We start from the raw sequence: 17,119 nt of genomic DNA on the forward strand, positions 1-17,119 counted from the left end.
TAAACGAACGTAAAAAAGTAAAAAAAAAAAAAAAACATAAATGAACACAAATTTAGTAGATGCGTAACATATGCGCACATGTTTATGTTCATTTGCTCATGACAAAAAAAAAATGTTTATGCCAATTCATTTGATAAATAATTAAAATATAAATGAACATTCTTTCAAAGAGTTCACGGAATTTCATTGAAACGTTTTTTACTCATTTGTAGACGTAGTGTAGAGTGGAAGCACACTATAAAGAAAAACAGATTTAAAAAAAAACAAATGATTTATGTTTTAATGAAAGAAAAAGTTGAGAAATTTGGAATTTGATGTTTTAAAGAAGTTTTGGGAAACAAAAAGTGATATTGTAGAATTAAAACTAAGAGTTAATTAATTTACTATTCACGAGTTTTGAAAATCAAAACAGAATCAATTAAAATAGTAAAATTTAAGGAAAATAATTAAAGTCAACAAGAAAGCCAGACAATATCACAACTTTTACCCGTTACACTGTTTTCATTCATATCGTATGGCTTACAACTTAATACGAATAACAATTTAGACAATCTCTAATGCTAAGGGTACACCCAACTTGAAGGCCTGCCTCGCCTCGACGTTAGTTTGGTCATTCCATTTGTCCTCTCTCTTCTACTTAACTCTCTCTCATTCCCTCTCACAACATTCATTTTTCACCGCCCTTGTAGTCGAGCATTCCACCGAAGGGCATTTCCCTCCGGTCATGGGTATAAAACTATAAAACTGTATATGCTTGTATGCAAATTTTTAGATCATCCCATATCACCTAGTAATAACTATGGACAACTATCTTAAAACAGACAAGGATTGAGATATATTCCGTCAATTTTATATATACATTTTTAGTTCAATAAATGAAACATGTTATTAGGTGAACCATGGACTATGTTTAGCTTAATAAAATGTACCACTTTTAAGGAACATGGTACAACTTTTTGTTGCGTGGATTTGAATATATTTTACCAATAAATTATAGGTACAATGGTGGTCCTTGAACATCCCTCTCAAACTTTTTCTTGTCAAAAAGTAAAATTCTGATTCACCCCACTACTCACTTTTTATTTTCTTCACATATTTCACTTGTTATATAAACAAATCCAAAGGTGATTAAAAAAATGTACACCAAGCATTTCTTTAGAGAATAGTGAGTGAGTTGATGGGGTGTGGTGGTGAAGATGGTGTTGGTGGAGGAGGAAGTTGTTTGAATGTGGATGTGAAGAAGAAGAAAGCATGTCACACAGGCGGTGGATCGTCTAGTGTAACGCGGTGCTGCCAGGCGGAGAAATGTACGAGTGATTTAGCCGAGGCCAAGCCGTATCATCGAAGGCACAAGGTGTGTGAGTATCATGCAAAGGCTCAAGCAGTTGTTGTTGCCGGTATGCACCAAAGATTTTGTCAGCAATGTAGCCGGTAATTAACTTCTCCTTTTCCATCAATTTATTTATTGCTAACTATTAACAATAACTTCAAACAAGATGATATATATTTAACTCATATAAGTTCAAACACATGAGATTCTTTCTAGTGGTCTTGGTTAAAGTACTAATCTTTATTATTAAATAATGCATGGGAAGGAACTTATCAAACTAATTGGATTTTAAGTTGTCATGTTTTTCATTTTTAAATAAATGATCGCGTGTTCGGGTTAACTTGTTCACCTTTTATTAAACAGATTGACCCACAACCCGTTTGATTTTAAACAGACTGTGTCTGGCTTACATGATTTTAAGTGTTGATATCTTTAGACAAATACTAATATATGAGTTGTATTTGGTTTCAACTATTTAACTTGTCAGCCGACATGAAGTGGTAACTAGTGTCGGCTTTAACTTGAGCGCATATAACCAACCGAGCATGTTTTATGTATGTTTGTTGTTGGTCAGGTTTCACGAGCTATCGGAATTTGATGAAGCGAAAAGAAGTTGTAGGAGGCGTTTAGCGGGGCACAATGAAAGGCGAAGGAAGAACAACTCACTGGAGTTCAAGAAGGAACTTGTTTGTGTGCACAGCCAAAGGTTTATCCAAGAGAATCCAACTTAAACTAGATGGAAAACCTAAATAAAGGAATCTATGCTCCCTCTCTTCTGTCACTTCCTATCCTAGTACTTCAAAACTCTTGTAGTTCTAATAATGTTGTTGTGTTTGGTAATGAAGGTAATCTATAATTATTCTTGTTTGACTTTCTAAAGTCATATTCACCGTTGAATATAACCAATTCAAGAATAAACAATACATGAAAGAATGACCTCAGATTATAGTTTGACTTTCCTAAAGTCAAAATACTGAATAAAACATATCATGTGGATTTCAAAGTTTGACTTTCTAAACATAGGGGGATCGGTGTAATTTCAAAGTTTCATCCTTTTGGTGTTGTATTTCGTGTTTCTGTTTCGGCTACCTTTCGTCGAAAAAAAAAGAATAAAACTTATAGACTCAAAAGTATAGTTTGACTTTCCAAAGTCAAAGTTTACCAACATTTCAATCATGAGTTTGAATCAAGATTTTTGCGGACACACACATAGATCACCTCAAATTACTTGAAAGATTTAAAAGCATACCATAAATAAACTCATAAAGTTTATGCAGACACACACATAAACTCATATTATGGTTTGACTAAAACCAAGAATCAACCATTTCACCTTTAAAGGTTAACAATTTGTCAGAATAATACATAAATGAATACATCACAAGTTTTTATAATATTCAAGAGTTCTTGAACAGAAATCAAGATTTTTTGCAGACCACACGCATCGCCATCACCTCATATTAGACGCTGCACTTGAAGTTGCTGCAGTCACCACCATCTTTCTTCTTTCTGTTCTTTCAATGATCTTCAATCTTGGCGATTTTGGTTTTGTTACTCCTTTTGATGACCTATTCATATAAACATTCCAAAACATTAAAAATAAACCAAAACAAAAACATTTTAAAAATAGACATTTTTAATCTTGTCAAAGCACCCTTACTTTCGCGGCAAAAATGGCTTGCTAAAATTAGGCACCGGCCTTGCATGAGGCACCAAAGTCCTTCGTAGTTGTTTCAAAGCTTTCTCTTCCTCCATCTACACAATAAACATCACAGCCAGTTTAGTTACTTGATTTTCTTGAATTTAAAAAGCATTAATAAAACCTTGAATTAAATAAATACCATTTTGGCAGATTCAGCTTCATCTCGGTATCTTTTATACATCATCTCTTTCTCTTTGACTTTTTTGTCAAATTCTGCTCTATCCGCAGCTCGGTGTTCGACATGCAAATCAAATTCTTGAACTTCAGTTAGAGGTATGCGAACTTTCTCAGGAACCGGAATGGGATCTCTGCAAATTTGACCAAATGTCAACATAATCTGGACTAATTTAACATCATAGCAGAAGTTATTATCGTTAAAAGTAGTTGTGTTTGTCCTTACTCTTTCAATACCGGCTGTGCTTTAAACATTCTCATCCTTGCTTCTTCCTCCTCCAACCTCCTTCTTTCTTCCATTTCTCTTTGCATTTCTTCTTCATGTCTCGCCACACTCTCTAACTGGAACGGTGCCGGTTTTGTACACTGTTTTGGCTCCGGTTTTGGAGGAACCTGCACATAATTTATTGTAAAATAAGTTAAAACACATTGACAAAAGGTGTTTGGCCCGGCCCGTTTCAACGACTAAATAAAGTGACACATACCACAGGATAATCGGTGGTATACGGGTACGGGGTGGCTTTGGGAATTCTAGCTCGTTCTTCTTCTATCTGTTTGTGTATAACTTCCATCACAAATTTCTTTTCCTTTTCTGCCCCTCTTTCTTCGGTGTGCAAATGGAACGGATTTGGTGCAGTAATCCTAGGAATTGGTTTCCGGGTGTGGGTGTCAGAGCACAAAGAAAGCTGCAAAACATTAAATAACCAGAAACGTTTAGTTAGTAAGTTAAAAAATTTCGGATGGCTGATGAAATTAAGTTAAGCAGTAATGTTTATTAACCTTATCAAACATGTCAGCAACATTTGCGGTTGGAGGTGGAATTCTTTCATCGATTGCAAAATGAAATTCTTCGGGTATGGTAACTTGTCGCTTTTTGTTACAAAACAGCCCCAGTTCACCTTTGCTTTCAAATATCTACATAAAAGTAAATAATATAAATATATTGTTCGAGTAACAAATAAAAAACAATGATGGGTTTTGTTCGTTTATCTTATTATCACCTTCTTGTTCAAAGGCCTGGCTTTGAACTTGGGAGCTTTTTCTAACTCTTCTCTTTCAAGTTCTTCGGTACTTTTGACGTTAGGAGCTCTTGCTCTTAGTAACGTCTGTAGAGGTGGTGTTTTTGGTGTTGTAAGATGAGGCCTCCATTGATGAACCTGTTAAAAAATAAGAACAAAAACATATAAACTTTCATTTTTTTTACATAAAATTTAATTCTGTGATATTGCGATTTGGTAAAAACTTTACCCGAGGAGCTGCTTCGGTTGATGCAACCGTTGAAGTTTCTGCATTTTGATTAGCTCTTTCCATTGTTTCCAAATGAAACTCTTGAAATTCCGGCATCTGAGGTGTGCTTCTCTTCATTGCTGGCAATGTTGGAGCTTCGAGTATCTGTTGAAACAGTTTAATATTAATTAATAGAAAAGACCTCTTAATTTCTGAAAATAACTATCTGAAAAGATGTTTTAATCAGTTCACCTTTCTGTTAACCGGGCGAGCCTTAAACTTGGGAATTTTAGCCATCATTTCTTCCTCGATTTCGGCTGAACTTTTGAGCTTAACAGATCGAACACGTTGAGATGTTTCAAATGAGGGTTCTTTCGGTCTAGTTAGTTTCAGTTTCGGCTTTGTTTGCATCACTTGACTATGATCACCCTGTTGTGAGAGAGAAGAAGACGGTCGGGGAGGCAGATGCAGATCCCTTGTGCCAGATTGAAACTTTTGCATCATTTCCGCCATCGAAACAAACGGAACCGGTGCTTGCTCACGAACATACATCTATCCATAACAAAAAAACACAAAGTTAATATCAAATCAAATTCAGTGCATAGGATCATAACAAAACAGAGAAAATTATATAAAAAGTGAATGAAACAAACCTTTCTTTCTTCGATTCGAGATTTAGCAGCCGGTGTGGTGGCATTGCCGCCATTGACAAAACCTGGTCTTGCTTTGTGAGGCAAGATTTGTGTTTTGATATTCAAAATCTGTAATTATTATGACAACAATTAGTATTAAAACTCATAAAAGTGGGTCGGATCGCAATGAGTTGATGCTGACCTGTCTTGTTTTTCCTCCTTCAAGTTTCTGCCTCTTTATAGCTTGGTTTTCTTGAGCCAGATTAGGTGTACCACCAACCTTATTTGTATCCCTGCAAAGAAATTAAATAAAAGTGTGAATAATGTAACCAAATATACGATATGGGAGATCACAACGATAAACCGAAGCAGTCAAACCTAACCTTTTCACAGCAGCAGCTGGTGTTTTAGATTTGGTTTGTGATTTAAGTAAAGATGGATTCTTGACTGCACTAGCAATTCTTCTGGCTGTTTGTTGCTTTTTCGACTCGGTTTGTAGCGTATTCTTGTTCTTTTGAGAAGCCATTTGTGGCTTTGGGGTGCATACTTCTGCTCCTATATATTTTCAAAGTCAATAACTTCACATAAACATAAACCTATGCTAAAATTTATCAAATTAGTACAAACCTTGAGAAGGGTATGTGGTGTTTGAGGTTTTAGATTGTTCAGTTGTCAGATTTGAAGAAGATACATCTTTCTTGAGTTCTTCAGTCTTCTCAACAACAGATACATTCTTTGAAGAAGATACATCCTTTTTGAGTTCATCTTTTGAAGTAACATCTTCCTTCTTGTCAGCAGGATCATGCTCAGTTTTTTCACTGATTTTGTTATAAAAAAAGGATAACAATCAATTAAAAACTTTAAACTAAAGTATAATTGTAACTCATGAAAGATATACTGACCTTTGTTTTTCGGGTTCCACGATAATATTGTTCATAGAACTTGATGCATTTGGTGCCTCAGATGGCACATCGTGGGATGTTTCAGTTTGAGTAAAATCACAAAGGCTGTCTAACTGAACAGTTCTTGTTGTCTTTTTGATCTTGTGCATATAAGCTGAACCAAAATACATCAAACATATATCAATTAACAATCGAACAAACCGCTTTTATAACTCATAAGTCAAGTCACAATCCATAGTTACAACTCCAAAAAATCAGCAACAAAATTAATATTCCAATTTAAAGCATTTCATAAGAAAAAAAAAATACACTTTTAATTTCAAAACCCTAATCCCCAAAATAACCAGATCATAAGTCATAGCAAAATTTATCACAACAATAACAATCGAACAAACCGATTTCATAAGTTAAGACATAATTTAATATTATAAATCAATAACAATAGACCAGATTTCAATTTTAAACAATTCATAAGAAAAAAACACTTTTAATTTCAAAACCCTCGAAACCCAAACCAACAAGATCATAAGTCATAACAAAACAATTAACAATTTAATAACTCAAAAGAATAATAATAATAATTCAAACACCAATGAATCAGATCAGATTTCAATTTAACAGAATTCATAAAAAAAGCGAGAATATGAAAGAAAAATTAAACAAAAAATCAGAAAAGAACGTACGCGAAGGAGCATGAGTAAGAGCGGTATCAAACCAAAGCTGTGCTTGACGCATCTCCTCTTCAGTCTCTCCTTCGATAAAATCGAAGAATTTCGGTGCAGAGAATTCGTAATCAACGTCGATGGTCACATCTCCTGAGTCATCCATCACAGCCACTTGATTAACAGCAATTAGAGATTGGTTGATTGAGAGGATTTTTTTTTGTTTTTGATTTAGGGTTTGTGAGGGAGAGAGAGATGAAGAGAATCAGAGGGGAATTTGGGGAAGGAGAAGAAATAACGTTCGGATTGTTAACGGTCGAATTATTTGAAAAAGTAAGAGAGAGAAAATAACTTCTGTAAGGACCGTTTGACAACGGCTAGAATGAAGCTGCAATGAATATTAAACGCTGCGTTTCATGACGGGTTAGAAGTTAAGAGTTAAATGTCATTTTAGTCCCCGTGGTTTGTAACATTTTGTAAGTCTAATTCAAAGGTTTGAAATGTTGTCATTTTAGTTCAAATAGTTTCACGTGTTGCCATTTTAGTTCATTGGGTTAACTTCATCCATTTTTTCTGTTAGCTAGAAGGGTAATTCGATCATTTTATATGGTCAAATACTCAAATTGCTTTTCTAGTTAACAGAATTACATATAAAATGACCGAAATGCCCTTATAGTTAACAGAATAAAGTGATGGAGTTAACCCAGTGGACTAAAAGGGCAACGTTTGAAACTATTTGGAATAAAATGACAAACCCAGTGGACTAAAAGGGCAACGTTTGAAACTATTTGAAATAAAATGATAACGTTTCAAACCTTTGGACTAAACTGATAAAATGACCCAAATCATAGGGACTAAAATGAGATTTAACTCTAGAAGTTATACAACGTGTGTTGTTTTGGAACTAGAGTTTGAATAGCAATGATGAGTTTTACCTATTTAAACTAATTGTATTAGCTTCTTACTATAATTTTAGGATAATTTTGTGAATGTTGATTGTTGAACTTAATAAAATCACATAAGTTATTAGGATTTAAGTATACTTCTACTTATGGATTTAAGGATTTAATTATACGACTATTTATTCTTTTCTGTATTAATGTAATTAACATTTTCTTTATCATTGACATTATGAGATAATCATTTAACTTTGTTTTCAATTTTTTTTCTTTTCAAAATGGTGACAAAAACTAGCAAGGTGCTAGAAAAGTCAAGAAGAAAAAAGAAATACAACACAAAGATCGAACCCAATTTAATAAAATAAACGAGTTAATTACATAGTTACTCTTTGTGCTTTGTACTAAATAACATACTTAGATACTACTAGTTTAAAATCACATTCTAGGGTATTAGCTTTTTATTTTGTAACGTTTGGAAGTATTAACTTTTAGGGTATTAACATAGTTAGTCCATATGGTTTGCACAAAATAACATATTTAGGTACTAATAGAATGTGATTTTAAACCTACACATAACGCTAATACCTCCAAACGTTACAAAATGAAAAGTTAATACCCTAGAATGTGATTTTAAACTATTAGTACATATGTATGTTACTTTGTGCAAACCACAAGGACTAACTATGTAATTAACTCTAAAACAAACTATTAAACTTAGCTTTGTGCATGATCTAATAGAAAATGAGTTCAATAACCTCATCTTCAAGGGGGGCACAAGCAGTGGCGGACTTACAATGTTAGTAGGGGTAGCACGGGCTACCCCTCAACCCCGTCTCCGTAGTGTAAAAATAGCCCTTAACTCCGTTTCCGTAGTGTAAAATACTCCGCAATTTCGTCTCCGTTATACAGAGGATACCCCTGGTCTATAAAATAAAAAATTGGGATACCTCTAAATTTTTGGGCTAATTCCGCCACTAGGCACAAGTATCCCTTTTATATAACCAACATGTTTTTCGCTTTCCAAATCCACTACATAACCATGTAAATAGTGCTCATATTGGAGCCGCATCTATCTCTTATACTAAAGCAAAATAGTGGTTGACTTTTTGACCTTGATGTGGCTATTCTCTTTGGCCAGAGAATTGTGATTTTTGGGCGGCATTCTGTATTCTACAATTTCCTTCAATTTCTTTCAATGCTATTAAATTCTCAAAAACATGAACCGCCTTCTATCTTCAATTATTTTGAATACCACCGTCTTCTCTCTTCAACCTCTACTTCGTCCTTTTCTTCATCTTCTTCACTCGATTTCTGCAATTATTGGTTGATCCATATCGAAAGCTGTAAGTGTAGATTGCTAATTTTGTAGTTTAATCTTCCTTTTTTTGTTCGGATTTTGATTTACTTTTTGAAGAACTATCTTTCTGTTCAAGAAACCCTAGATCCGATTGTCATTATAGATCTGTTGTTTATGGTTATTATCTTTATGTTTTTGTTGTAGATTTTGATGTTTACTCATAACCCTAAATCGATTGTAATGTATAATATCTTTTATTTCGTATCTTAATGTTATCTATCCATATATGTGTGTATAATAACTTTTCTTCTATTTTTGATAAATTTTTTGAAGAAATATTGTTATGTTATAGAAACCCTAACTCCGATTGTAATACCATTATGTTATTGTTATAGAATTTGATTTTTACTCATAGTAATGAATCCGATTTTAATGTTGAAAAGAGTGTTATTTCAAATAATTTTGTTAAAAGAAAATATTGTTTTGCAAATCCCTAAATCTGTTTTTTATGTTCAAGAAACTGTAGCTCAGATTGTCATTCTAGATATGTTGTTTATGTTTATTTTCCTTATGTTTTTGTTATAGATTTTGATGTTTACTCATAGCCGCAAACCGATTGTAATGAATAATAACTTTTATTTCATATGTTAATGTTATCTATCCATATATGTGTGTATAATAACTTTTGGTTTGTTTTTGATAAATTTTTTGAAGAAATATTGTTCTGTTGTATAAGAGATATATTTTTCGAAGAAATATTGTTCTGTTGTATAAGAGATAGATTGTTATGCAAATCCCTAAACCATTATTTTGCTTTACTATAAGACATAGATTGTTATGCAAATCCCTAAATCTGATTTTTTGTTCAACAAACCGTAGCTCAGAATCTCATTCTAGATATGTTGTTTATGTGTATTATCTTTATGTTTTTGTTATAGATTTTGATGTTTACTCATAGCCGTAAGCCGATTGTAATGTATAATAACTTTTATTTCATATGTTAATTTTATCTAATCCATATACGTGTGTATAATAACTTTTGTTCTGTTTTTGATTATTTTTTGAAGAAATATTGTTCTGTTGTAGAAACCCTAAGTCCGATTGTAATTCCAGATCTTTATTTTATCTTTATTAACATTATGTTGTTGTTATTGAATTTGATGTTTACTCATAGTCATAAATCAGATTGTAATGGTCAAAATCTTTTTTTTTTCGAATAATTTTGTTACAAGAAAATATTTTTATGCAAATCCCTAAATCTGATTTTAATTTAAAAAATGTTTAATTTTGATTGAATATGTATTCATTGAACCCTATTTGTTTATGTATTTTTTTTATTGAAACTGATTTTTATTCAAGATCTGTTGATTTTTGAGTATTAACATTACGGATGATTTCCATTATTAATCCGGATTTATTTTGCTGTCATTCAAACCTTTTTCTGTAGGTTTGCAATATGCCTGGATCTTCTTCATTAAGGTATCTTTTGTTTTTATTATTCACTAACTTATTGTATTATATCTTTGAAACTAGCCTAAGACCCCGCGAGCTTCGCGGGTGGCTAAACACCAACTAAACACATAAAATAATTTAAACGTATAAGCGTTAAAGTGTGATTTGTTAAGCCTAATATTTTGAGACAGTTGAGCACGTCCCAATAGTATATCTACAAAATGTTCGTTACAAATTAAGTTTTTGTCAAGTAAACCTTCATGATGTTTTCATGATGTCTTCTTTAACTCCACTATCGCATTCATCCTCTGACATTATCAATTCCAATCAGAACGACTTAGAATTTAAAGCTCTATTGCTAGATTATTAAAAAGAGTTAATTACTGTTTTCGTCCCTGTGGTTTGTCAAAAATCACTATTTCAGTCCATTAGTTTAAAAATTGCGATTTCAGTCCTTGTGGTTTCACTTTCGTAACCATTTCAGTCCACCTCATAACCATTTCAGTCCCTGTACTTACAGAACAAATGGATTAAAATGGTTACTAAAGTGAAACCACAGGGACTGAAATGGTCACGAAAGTGAAACCACACGGACTAAAATCGCAATTTTTAAACTAATGGACTGAAATAGTGATTTTTAACAAACCACAGGACGAAAACAGTAATTAACTCAAAAGAGTTAATTACTGTTTTATATACATGAAATTAATTTGAAAAAAATAAGATTCTTACTTAAGTGTAAGAACAACTCAAACGGGTTCTTAGAGATATCAACTGGTTGGCTACCCTCCAACACTTGATTTGCTATAAATCCTTTTTACTGTTATAGAAAAAAATAAGGTTATAACCCGGAAATTTTCCGTGTAGGAAAATTTAATTTATAACAAATAAAAGTATAAAAATAACACTTTAACATCTAAAGTATCCTCTTTTCCTTTTCTCCATCATAAATTTTTAATTGGGTTTTCTTAAACTGTTGGATCTGAGTTTCTTTTTGATTGTATTTTGTGTTTGAAGTTAAGATGAAAATGGATGAGTTGTGCAGCGGAATTAAAATGAAAACAAACTTTGCATACAATCAAATGAGAGTAATACTTTAATCAAACATCTTTTACACAATGAACCGAATGATTGAATTTAATTTCAACAACGATTACAAAGATAGATGTATGAATGCAAACTCCCCCTCAGCCCGAGCTCAGTAGTTTGTTCGTGCAAAGAAGACGAATGATGTAAAGAGCTAATAGAACAGTACAAAGTACTGAACTATTTATAGGCACTTGCAAACTACTGAGCATCTTTGCTGACGTCACCATGAAAGTGACATCTAACCTCCTAACAAACTCTAACCTCTGATCTATACAGACACTGCTTGTGTTAACTACTGCTAATACATTCTACTACAAAACAGACTTTAGAACAGCTGCTGCAACCTTCTACTGCTGTGAACCCAGCAGCACTTGTCCGGATCAGCAGTGCTTGACTCAAGGCAGTAGATTGAATCAGCAGGACTTTAGTCTTCCATCAGATCTTTAGTTGAGCAGTAGTGATGAGTCAGCAGTTTGGTAAGATCAGCAGATAGGAGGTCATCAGTAGTTGTAATCACTTTCAAGGGGAGAGATTTGTATATCAGCGTCTGCTTATTCAGAATCCACTGTTCTGATCCAGTTTTGGCTTTAATTATCTGTTCCTCTGATAGGGTTCAATCCCAACAATCTCCCCCTGGAACAGATAATGCCAAAACCCTTCATTATTTGTGGATATTTTATTGCCTCATTAACAGCTCCCTTATCTGACCTTTAAATTGTAATTCAAAGTCAAGGGCATCTGTATCTTCATCATCCCTGCTAAGTGGAAGATCAAGGAGATCCTGCAAATCTTCAAGACTCAGGCCAAGAGCTTGTTCCTTTGATATTTTCTCCACTTCTCCACCAGACCCGAGCAAAGTCAATACGCAGGTCTGTTTGTCAGTTGCCCACTTTTGTATTTTTGAGCCTGGTGGGTTTCTTGGGAGATGTTTATTTGCAGAAGTATTTGGTGAGGCTGGCCTGTTCATCACTGGCTGAGCAGTGGTAGCAGAGTTTTCCTGTTCAAGTTCTTCTTTTAACGTTCTTAACAAGCCTTCTTTTAAGACAGCATTTCCAGCAAGAATTTCTTGAACAGTTTCAGCTCCTAACTGGCTTTGTGTCCTTCTTTTGTAGATGGCATTACCAGCTGGAGCAGTGGTTCTCCTGATTTGCAGCTTTGATGGTCCTTTTGAAACCGCTGCTTCAGGGTAGTCAGGTTTTTGAGGAATTTTTGGATCTTTCTTTCTTAATTCCTCCAACCTTTTGTAGGTTGACCTGACCAAATCTTCTTTCCATCTAGCAACTTGTCTTTTGGTGCCAAATTCAGCAACAACTAGTTCTTCTTTCATTCTCTTTAGTTCCAACTGCTTTTCAGGTACATTCCTTTTGAACTTTGCCCAATCAGGAGGAGTGTGAGTGACTTTCCTTTTTATCATATCTTGAATTCTGGATGCTTCAGCTTCAAGCTCTGGAACAGTCCACTCTTTGTACATGTGTCTCTCTCCTTTGTATTTCTTGTAAAACATAATGCTTTCAATGTAGTCTTTCTTCAAAGTTTCAGCTGCTCTTTCTGAAATTTGTTGACTGACATTCTTTGCAAAACGTTCTAGGGAACTGACTTGTGTGAGCAGATATTGGTAGTATCTTGATACTTCTTTGTCAGATTTCCCTTGTGTGTTTCTTTTCGAGATATCCTCTGCTTGCTTGGCCTTTATCTTCAAATATTCTTCAATGTTTTTGGGCCAGGGATATCCTTTGATTGAAGGCAAACTCCTTTTGGCAGGGTCATCCTCAGTATAAAAGGACTTTATTTCTTTTCTAACTGCTTCCAGTTCAAGAGGAAATTGAACACCTGCAGGAGGTAAGAGCTTGTGCATTGGAATAGAAGAGAGTGGAACTAGTTTTGGTATATTGACAAGAGCTAAAGGTTTTGAAGATGTTGGGGATGGTGAAGTGACCCTGGAACTGCCACTACAACCACCTTTCCATCCAAAACATCATCAGTCCCTCCTCAAATAAAGAGGAGAAGGATAATTCCTAAAGATGATGGAGGTAAAGCATTGGATGTAGTGTGTGTTAAAGTGGTGTGTGTTGAAGTGGGAACAAATGTTGAAACTACTGAAGTACCAACAACAGCTGATACACCAGGAGTTACAACAGCTGTTTTAGGTGGTGGTTTTTGAGCAGACTTTGAACGTCTGACCGGAATGGATTTGGGTAGCCTTACTTTTCTAGTAGGCTTCTTCTTTTCATCAATGAGATTTTCATCATCTCTTGACCCTGAAGTACCCTGATCTGGATAATCCACCCTGGCTTTCTTTTTGGCCTCTCTATCCCTTTTTACACATGCAAGTGCTTCTGCAAGTGCATTTGTGGTCACATCAATTTTCTTACTCCCATCTGGCAAAGGAATCTGTTTGGTCATATTGGAATTTTCTGGTGCGAGGTAGAGACCATCTGTTATTCCTTTCCTTCTCCATTCCTGAATTTTCTCCCCCTTTTTGGCATTATCTTCGGGGAGTTGATCAATGAAGAACACTGGTGGAGGAGCAGTGCCAGTGGAGTGCAAGATCTGAGTTTTGAGAGCCTTTAGATCAGCCTGAGTGTCTTTGTACCTAGACTCCATAGCATTTCTCAATTGTTGAACATGTTTTTCATGTTGCTGATCTGCTATTTGTGCTTGATGATGGAGAAAAGGTTGAAATAGATTCCAGAGCTCATTTGTAGCAGGTGCCTGTTGGAGAGCAGGTGCTTGAGGTGGAACAGCGGTGGATTGTACCTTTTGTACTTGTAACAACTGTTGTAGCATATCTTTGAGTTCTGCAACAGAGTTATCAAGTTTTTCAACACGAGCCGTCAATTTCTGGTACTTTAAACCATCACCCAATTTAATGGTGTAACACCTCGAATTTTTGTGTCCAATGATGTGTTAACACGTGTCATTTGATTACACGTGGCATCTATAATAAATAAAGGACTAATTTTGACAAACCTTGAAAGTATATAAATTCGAGGGTTATAAATGTCAACAAGGGTAAATATACTGTATAGTAACCCTAAATAAATGCTTGAACCTTCAAACGAATAGAACATAGATCGTACGGAAGCGAAACGCGGAAGAAAGTGAGAGATTACGAGCTACATGGGTTAACTGTGTCAACATGTTTAATTATACCTCTGAGTGACCCTTTAACGCTCCCAAGGCTTCGTAACAGTATTATACGCTCACTAGAATATACTGTATAAATTCCGCGAAGTTCCGTCTTAAAACGAGAGAGTTATACTCGAATTCGTATGAGAAGGGTTAAAAGCGCCAACAGTGAAAGTTAAGGCTTTCCAAATAATTAATAAACTAAACGGGGACTTTATAATGCGGGTAAATAACACGAGGCCCCTATCGGTAAATAACCGAGGGCCAAACCTCAAAGTTACCCCTTCGAACCCGAAAGGTCAGGTAAATCATTACGAAAGATTTCGTTATTAATTACCAGGATTTCGCAATCATGACAAAAGATTTAAAATTTCTGAATTTATAACCTCTCGCGACCCGCGTGAAGGTTAGGGATAAGTTGAGGCGGGCCGCGAGCCTCCTGTTTTACGCGCCTGTTATTTGAATCCCAGGCGACCCGCATTAAACCAGCATGGAACTCCCATGCGGGCCGCGTAAAACGCCCAGATGCAGAATACTTGTAACTACATGCCTTTTGGAGCCTTTGAACGACCAACAACCAATTAATGGAGCATGGGCGCCCCCTACTCGACCCATATCACTTAGGGGCACCTGCCCATCATCCATTATCAGTTATAGGCTGTTGTGTAATGATCTTGAAGGCTTTTGAACACTATAAATAGTCACATTGGCTCATAAGTTCACCACACTTCAAACACACTCATCTCTGATCATTCTAAGGCTCCCAAGCATCCATCTCTGCTCTATAAGCAAGAAATAACTTCTGTAAGTCGTTCACAATCATTATGGTCTTGCATTTCCATAGTTATAGCTTATAAACACAACCGTCGTAACTAACGGTTGTCATTACAATAACTTGCAAATGGTTCAGTCTTATGACGGATCAAAAGTAGTTTTGAGTAGGTAATTATATGGGTAATAAACCTCTAAAAGGGTTCCCCCTGATCACCACTCTAACTATGGCAAATATCGAGTCAAACGTGCGGTTAAAAAGTCAACAGAAAGCTATTTTAGCGATTTATGCATAATCTGTAATGTATATGCTATGGAACCTGTTTTGACACTTATAAAACATGATATTAAGTATATAAACCTGTTTGCGCTCGTTTGAATCGACCGTTTGCTATATTGACCCGGTTCGGAGCCGAATGTCGCAAAAGTTTGACTTTTGTTTTGACTTCAGTTCTGACCCGTTTTAGTGAGGTATAGACATACCTTAGGACTCTCTTAGGACCAGGTTACATGATGGTATAAACCTCTGTGATCGGTTCATGAGTTATCCGAGTCTTTTACGCATTTCCGTTAATCGCCTAAAAGTTGACTGTAACGCCACTTTGAAAATAAAACGAGTATTTCGGACACATGAATGGACCAGAACCTTGCTTATTAAATTATAAGCATGTCCTTAAAGTTTCACGTCAATCCGAGGTCTAGAATGAGAGTTATGCTAAATGGCGCATTTAAAGTAAACTTTAGTAATTAACGGCGCAATTAGCATAACACCTATCTAAACCAAGATTTCGTCACCAAAACTTTTACCCACTGTATTAAAATAATATTTTGGGAATTTTAAAGATTTTTAATAATTTTTACCTCGCTCATAACCTGCGGTTATGGCTACGGTTCGGTAAATACCGAATATGCCCTTTTTGGCCAAAACTTGAGTTCTACAAGGTCTTTTGACCCGATTCCAGTTGCTACTGATTTTAAATGATAAATAAAGTATTTTAGACTTTATAAACTGTTCGGGAAACTCAGATTTCCTGTAGAACTCGAAAAGCTCTTTAAAAGTCTTTAAAATGACCAAAAAGCCCCTACGGGGCATAATATCAACTTAAACTCGTTACGGGCATCACGGAAGGTATCCTATTGATACCACAACCTCTTTAAGGCATATTGACTTAGGAAATAAGCGTACGACTCTCATGGTTAACCGTTTCGCCTATTGCGCGCACGGTTCGGCTTATGAAACTAGTTTTCATAAATTAGCCGATACGGGTCAAATTATATTATTTGAACCCCAAAATCCAGAGTGTGAACCATAAACCCATATAAAACAAGTCTCTGAACTTGTTGGGTCAGAATCGCACTCCATTCTCGGTTTTCGCCTTTTCACGCGATTAAACCGTATTCACATATCGGAACCAACCGGTCTAGGCTACGGCCATTATAACGACTCGTTAGGATTCTAAGAGGTTAATTAAAACCTTCGTTCCAGATTAGGAGCCCCAGTAAAAGCTATCGGTGATTTAATCCAAATTAAGGAAATATACTTGCAAAGGTAAATACTTTAACTTATTTCCCCTATATGGGCTTGGGTTACGGTATATTAATACCGCTTGATTGAGCATTATATTCTTCCATCGCTTAGGTGGTTAATTAAATAATATGATCGGCTCATTTAAACAGTTTTGTTTCTTAAAAGCCTTTGGGGGGTTTAATGACCGTTGTCCCGGATATCCTTGGCATCATTTTACGAAATGGCCACGACCATCGACATCCCGGTGTAGGCGTACACCCGATATATATTGTCGACATTAAATTAAAAGACGTAGCCGTTGGTTTTTATACTACGGTTTTACGCA

At 35.2% G+C, this 17,119-nt stretch overlaps 2 protein-coding genes across 4 annotated transcripts; one reads left to right on the forward strand and one right to left on the reverse strand.

Moving 5' to 3' along the window:
- Window positions 1-1,059: 1,059 nt before the first annotated feature.
- LOC110923713 (squamosa promoter-binding protein 1) lies at window positions 1,060-2,201 on the forward strand. Its single transcript, XM_022167773.2, has 2 exons — window positions 1,060-1,431; window positions 1,905-2,201. Exons 1-2 carry the CDS (start codon window positions 1,178-1,180, stop codon window positions 2,059-2,061), a joined length of 411 nt encoding a protein of 136 aa, XP_022023465.1. The 5' UTR covers window positions 1,060-1,177; the 3' UTR covers window positions 2,062-2,201.
- A 417-nt stretch (window positions 2,202-2,618) lies between these two features.
- On the reverse strand, window positions 2,619-6,927 carry LOC110921109 (protein TPX2). Of its 3 annotated transcripts, none has more exons than XM_022165379.2 (15): window positions 6,651-6,927; window positions 5,968-6,121; window positions 5,693-5,883; window positions 5,449-5,614; window positions 5,268-5,358; window positions 5,087-5,194; window positions 4,686-4,985; window positions 4,455-4,598; window positions 4,208-4,363; window positions 3,987-4,121; window positions 3,692-3,892; window positions 3,433-3,599; window positions 3,172-3,340; window positions 2,991-3,085; window positions 2,619-2,898 (listed from the first exon to the last, which is right to left on the reverse strand). In XM_022165379.2, the coding sequence occupies exons 1-15, from the start codon at window positions 6,793-6,795 to the stop codon at window positions 2,781-2,783; spliced, it is 2,340 nt and encodes a 779-aa protein (XP_022021071.1). In that variant the 5' UTR covers window positions 6,796-6,927; the 3' UTR covers window positions 2,619-2,780. The 3 variants fall into 3 exon arrangements, with proteins under 3 accessions (XP_022021071.1, XP_022021072.1, XP_022021070.1); XM_022165380.2 differs by having other exon boundaries at window positions 5,268-5,339; window positions 5,448-5,620; window positions 6,651-6,926; XM_022165378.2 differs by having other exon boundaries at window positions 5,449-5,620; window positions 6,651-6,925.
- Between the last annotated feature and the right edge of the window lie 10,192 nt (window positions 6,928-17,119).

This window comes from Helianthus annuus, chromosome 17, assembly GCF_002127325.2.
Source record: "Helianthus annuus cultivar XRQ/B chromosome 17, HanXRQr2.0-SUNRISE, whole genome shotgun sequence".
NCBI lineage: Eukaryota > Viridiplantae > Streptophyta > Magnoliopsida > Asterales > Asteraceae > Helianthus > Helianthus annuus.

Bases quoted from the DNA above. Each gene is read 5' to 3' on its own strand.
- LOC110923713 (XM_022167773.2), top strand. From the start codon at position 1,178: ATGGGGTGTGGTGGTGAAGATGGTGTTGGTGGAGGAGGAAGTTGTTTG. The intron at 1,432-1,904 runs GTAATTAACTTC...GTTGTTGGTCAG, and splicing joins TTTTGTCAGCAATGTAGCCG to GTTTCACGAGCTATCGGAAT.
- LOC110921109 (XM_022165378.2), bottom strand. From the start codon at position 6,795: ATGGATGACTCAGGAGATGTGACCATCGACGTTGATTACGAATTCTCT. The intron at 4,364-4,454 runs GTAAAGTTTTTA...ATTTTTTAACAG, and splicing joins CAACCGAAGCAGCTCCTCGG to GTTCATCAATGGAGGCCTCA. The intron at 3,600-3,691 runs GTATGTGTCACT...AATTATGTGCAG, and splicing joins ATACCACCGATTATCCTGTG to GTTCCTCCAAAACCGGAGCC.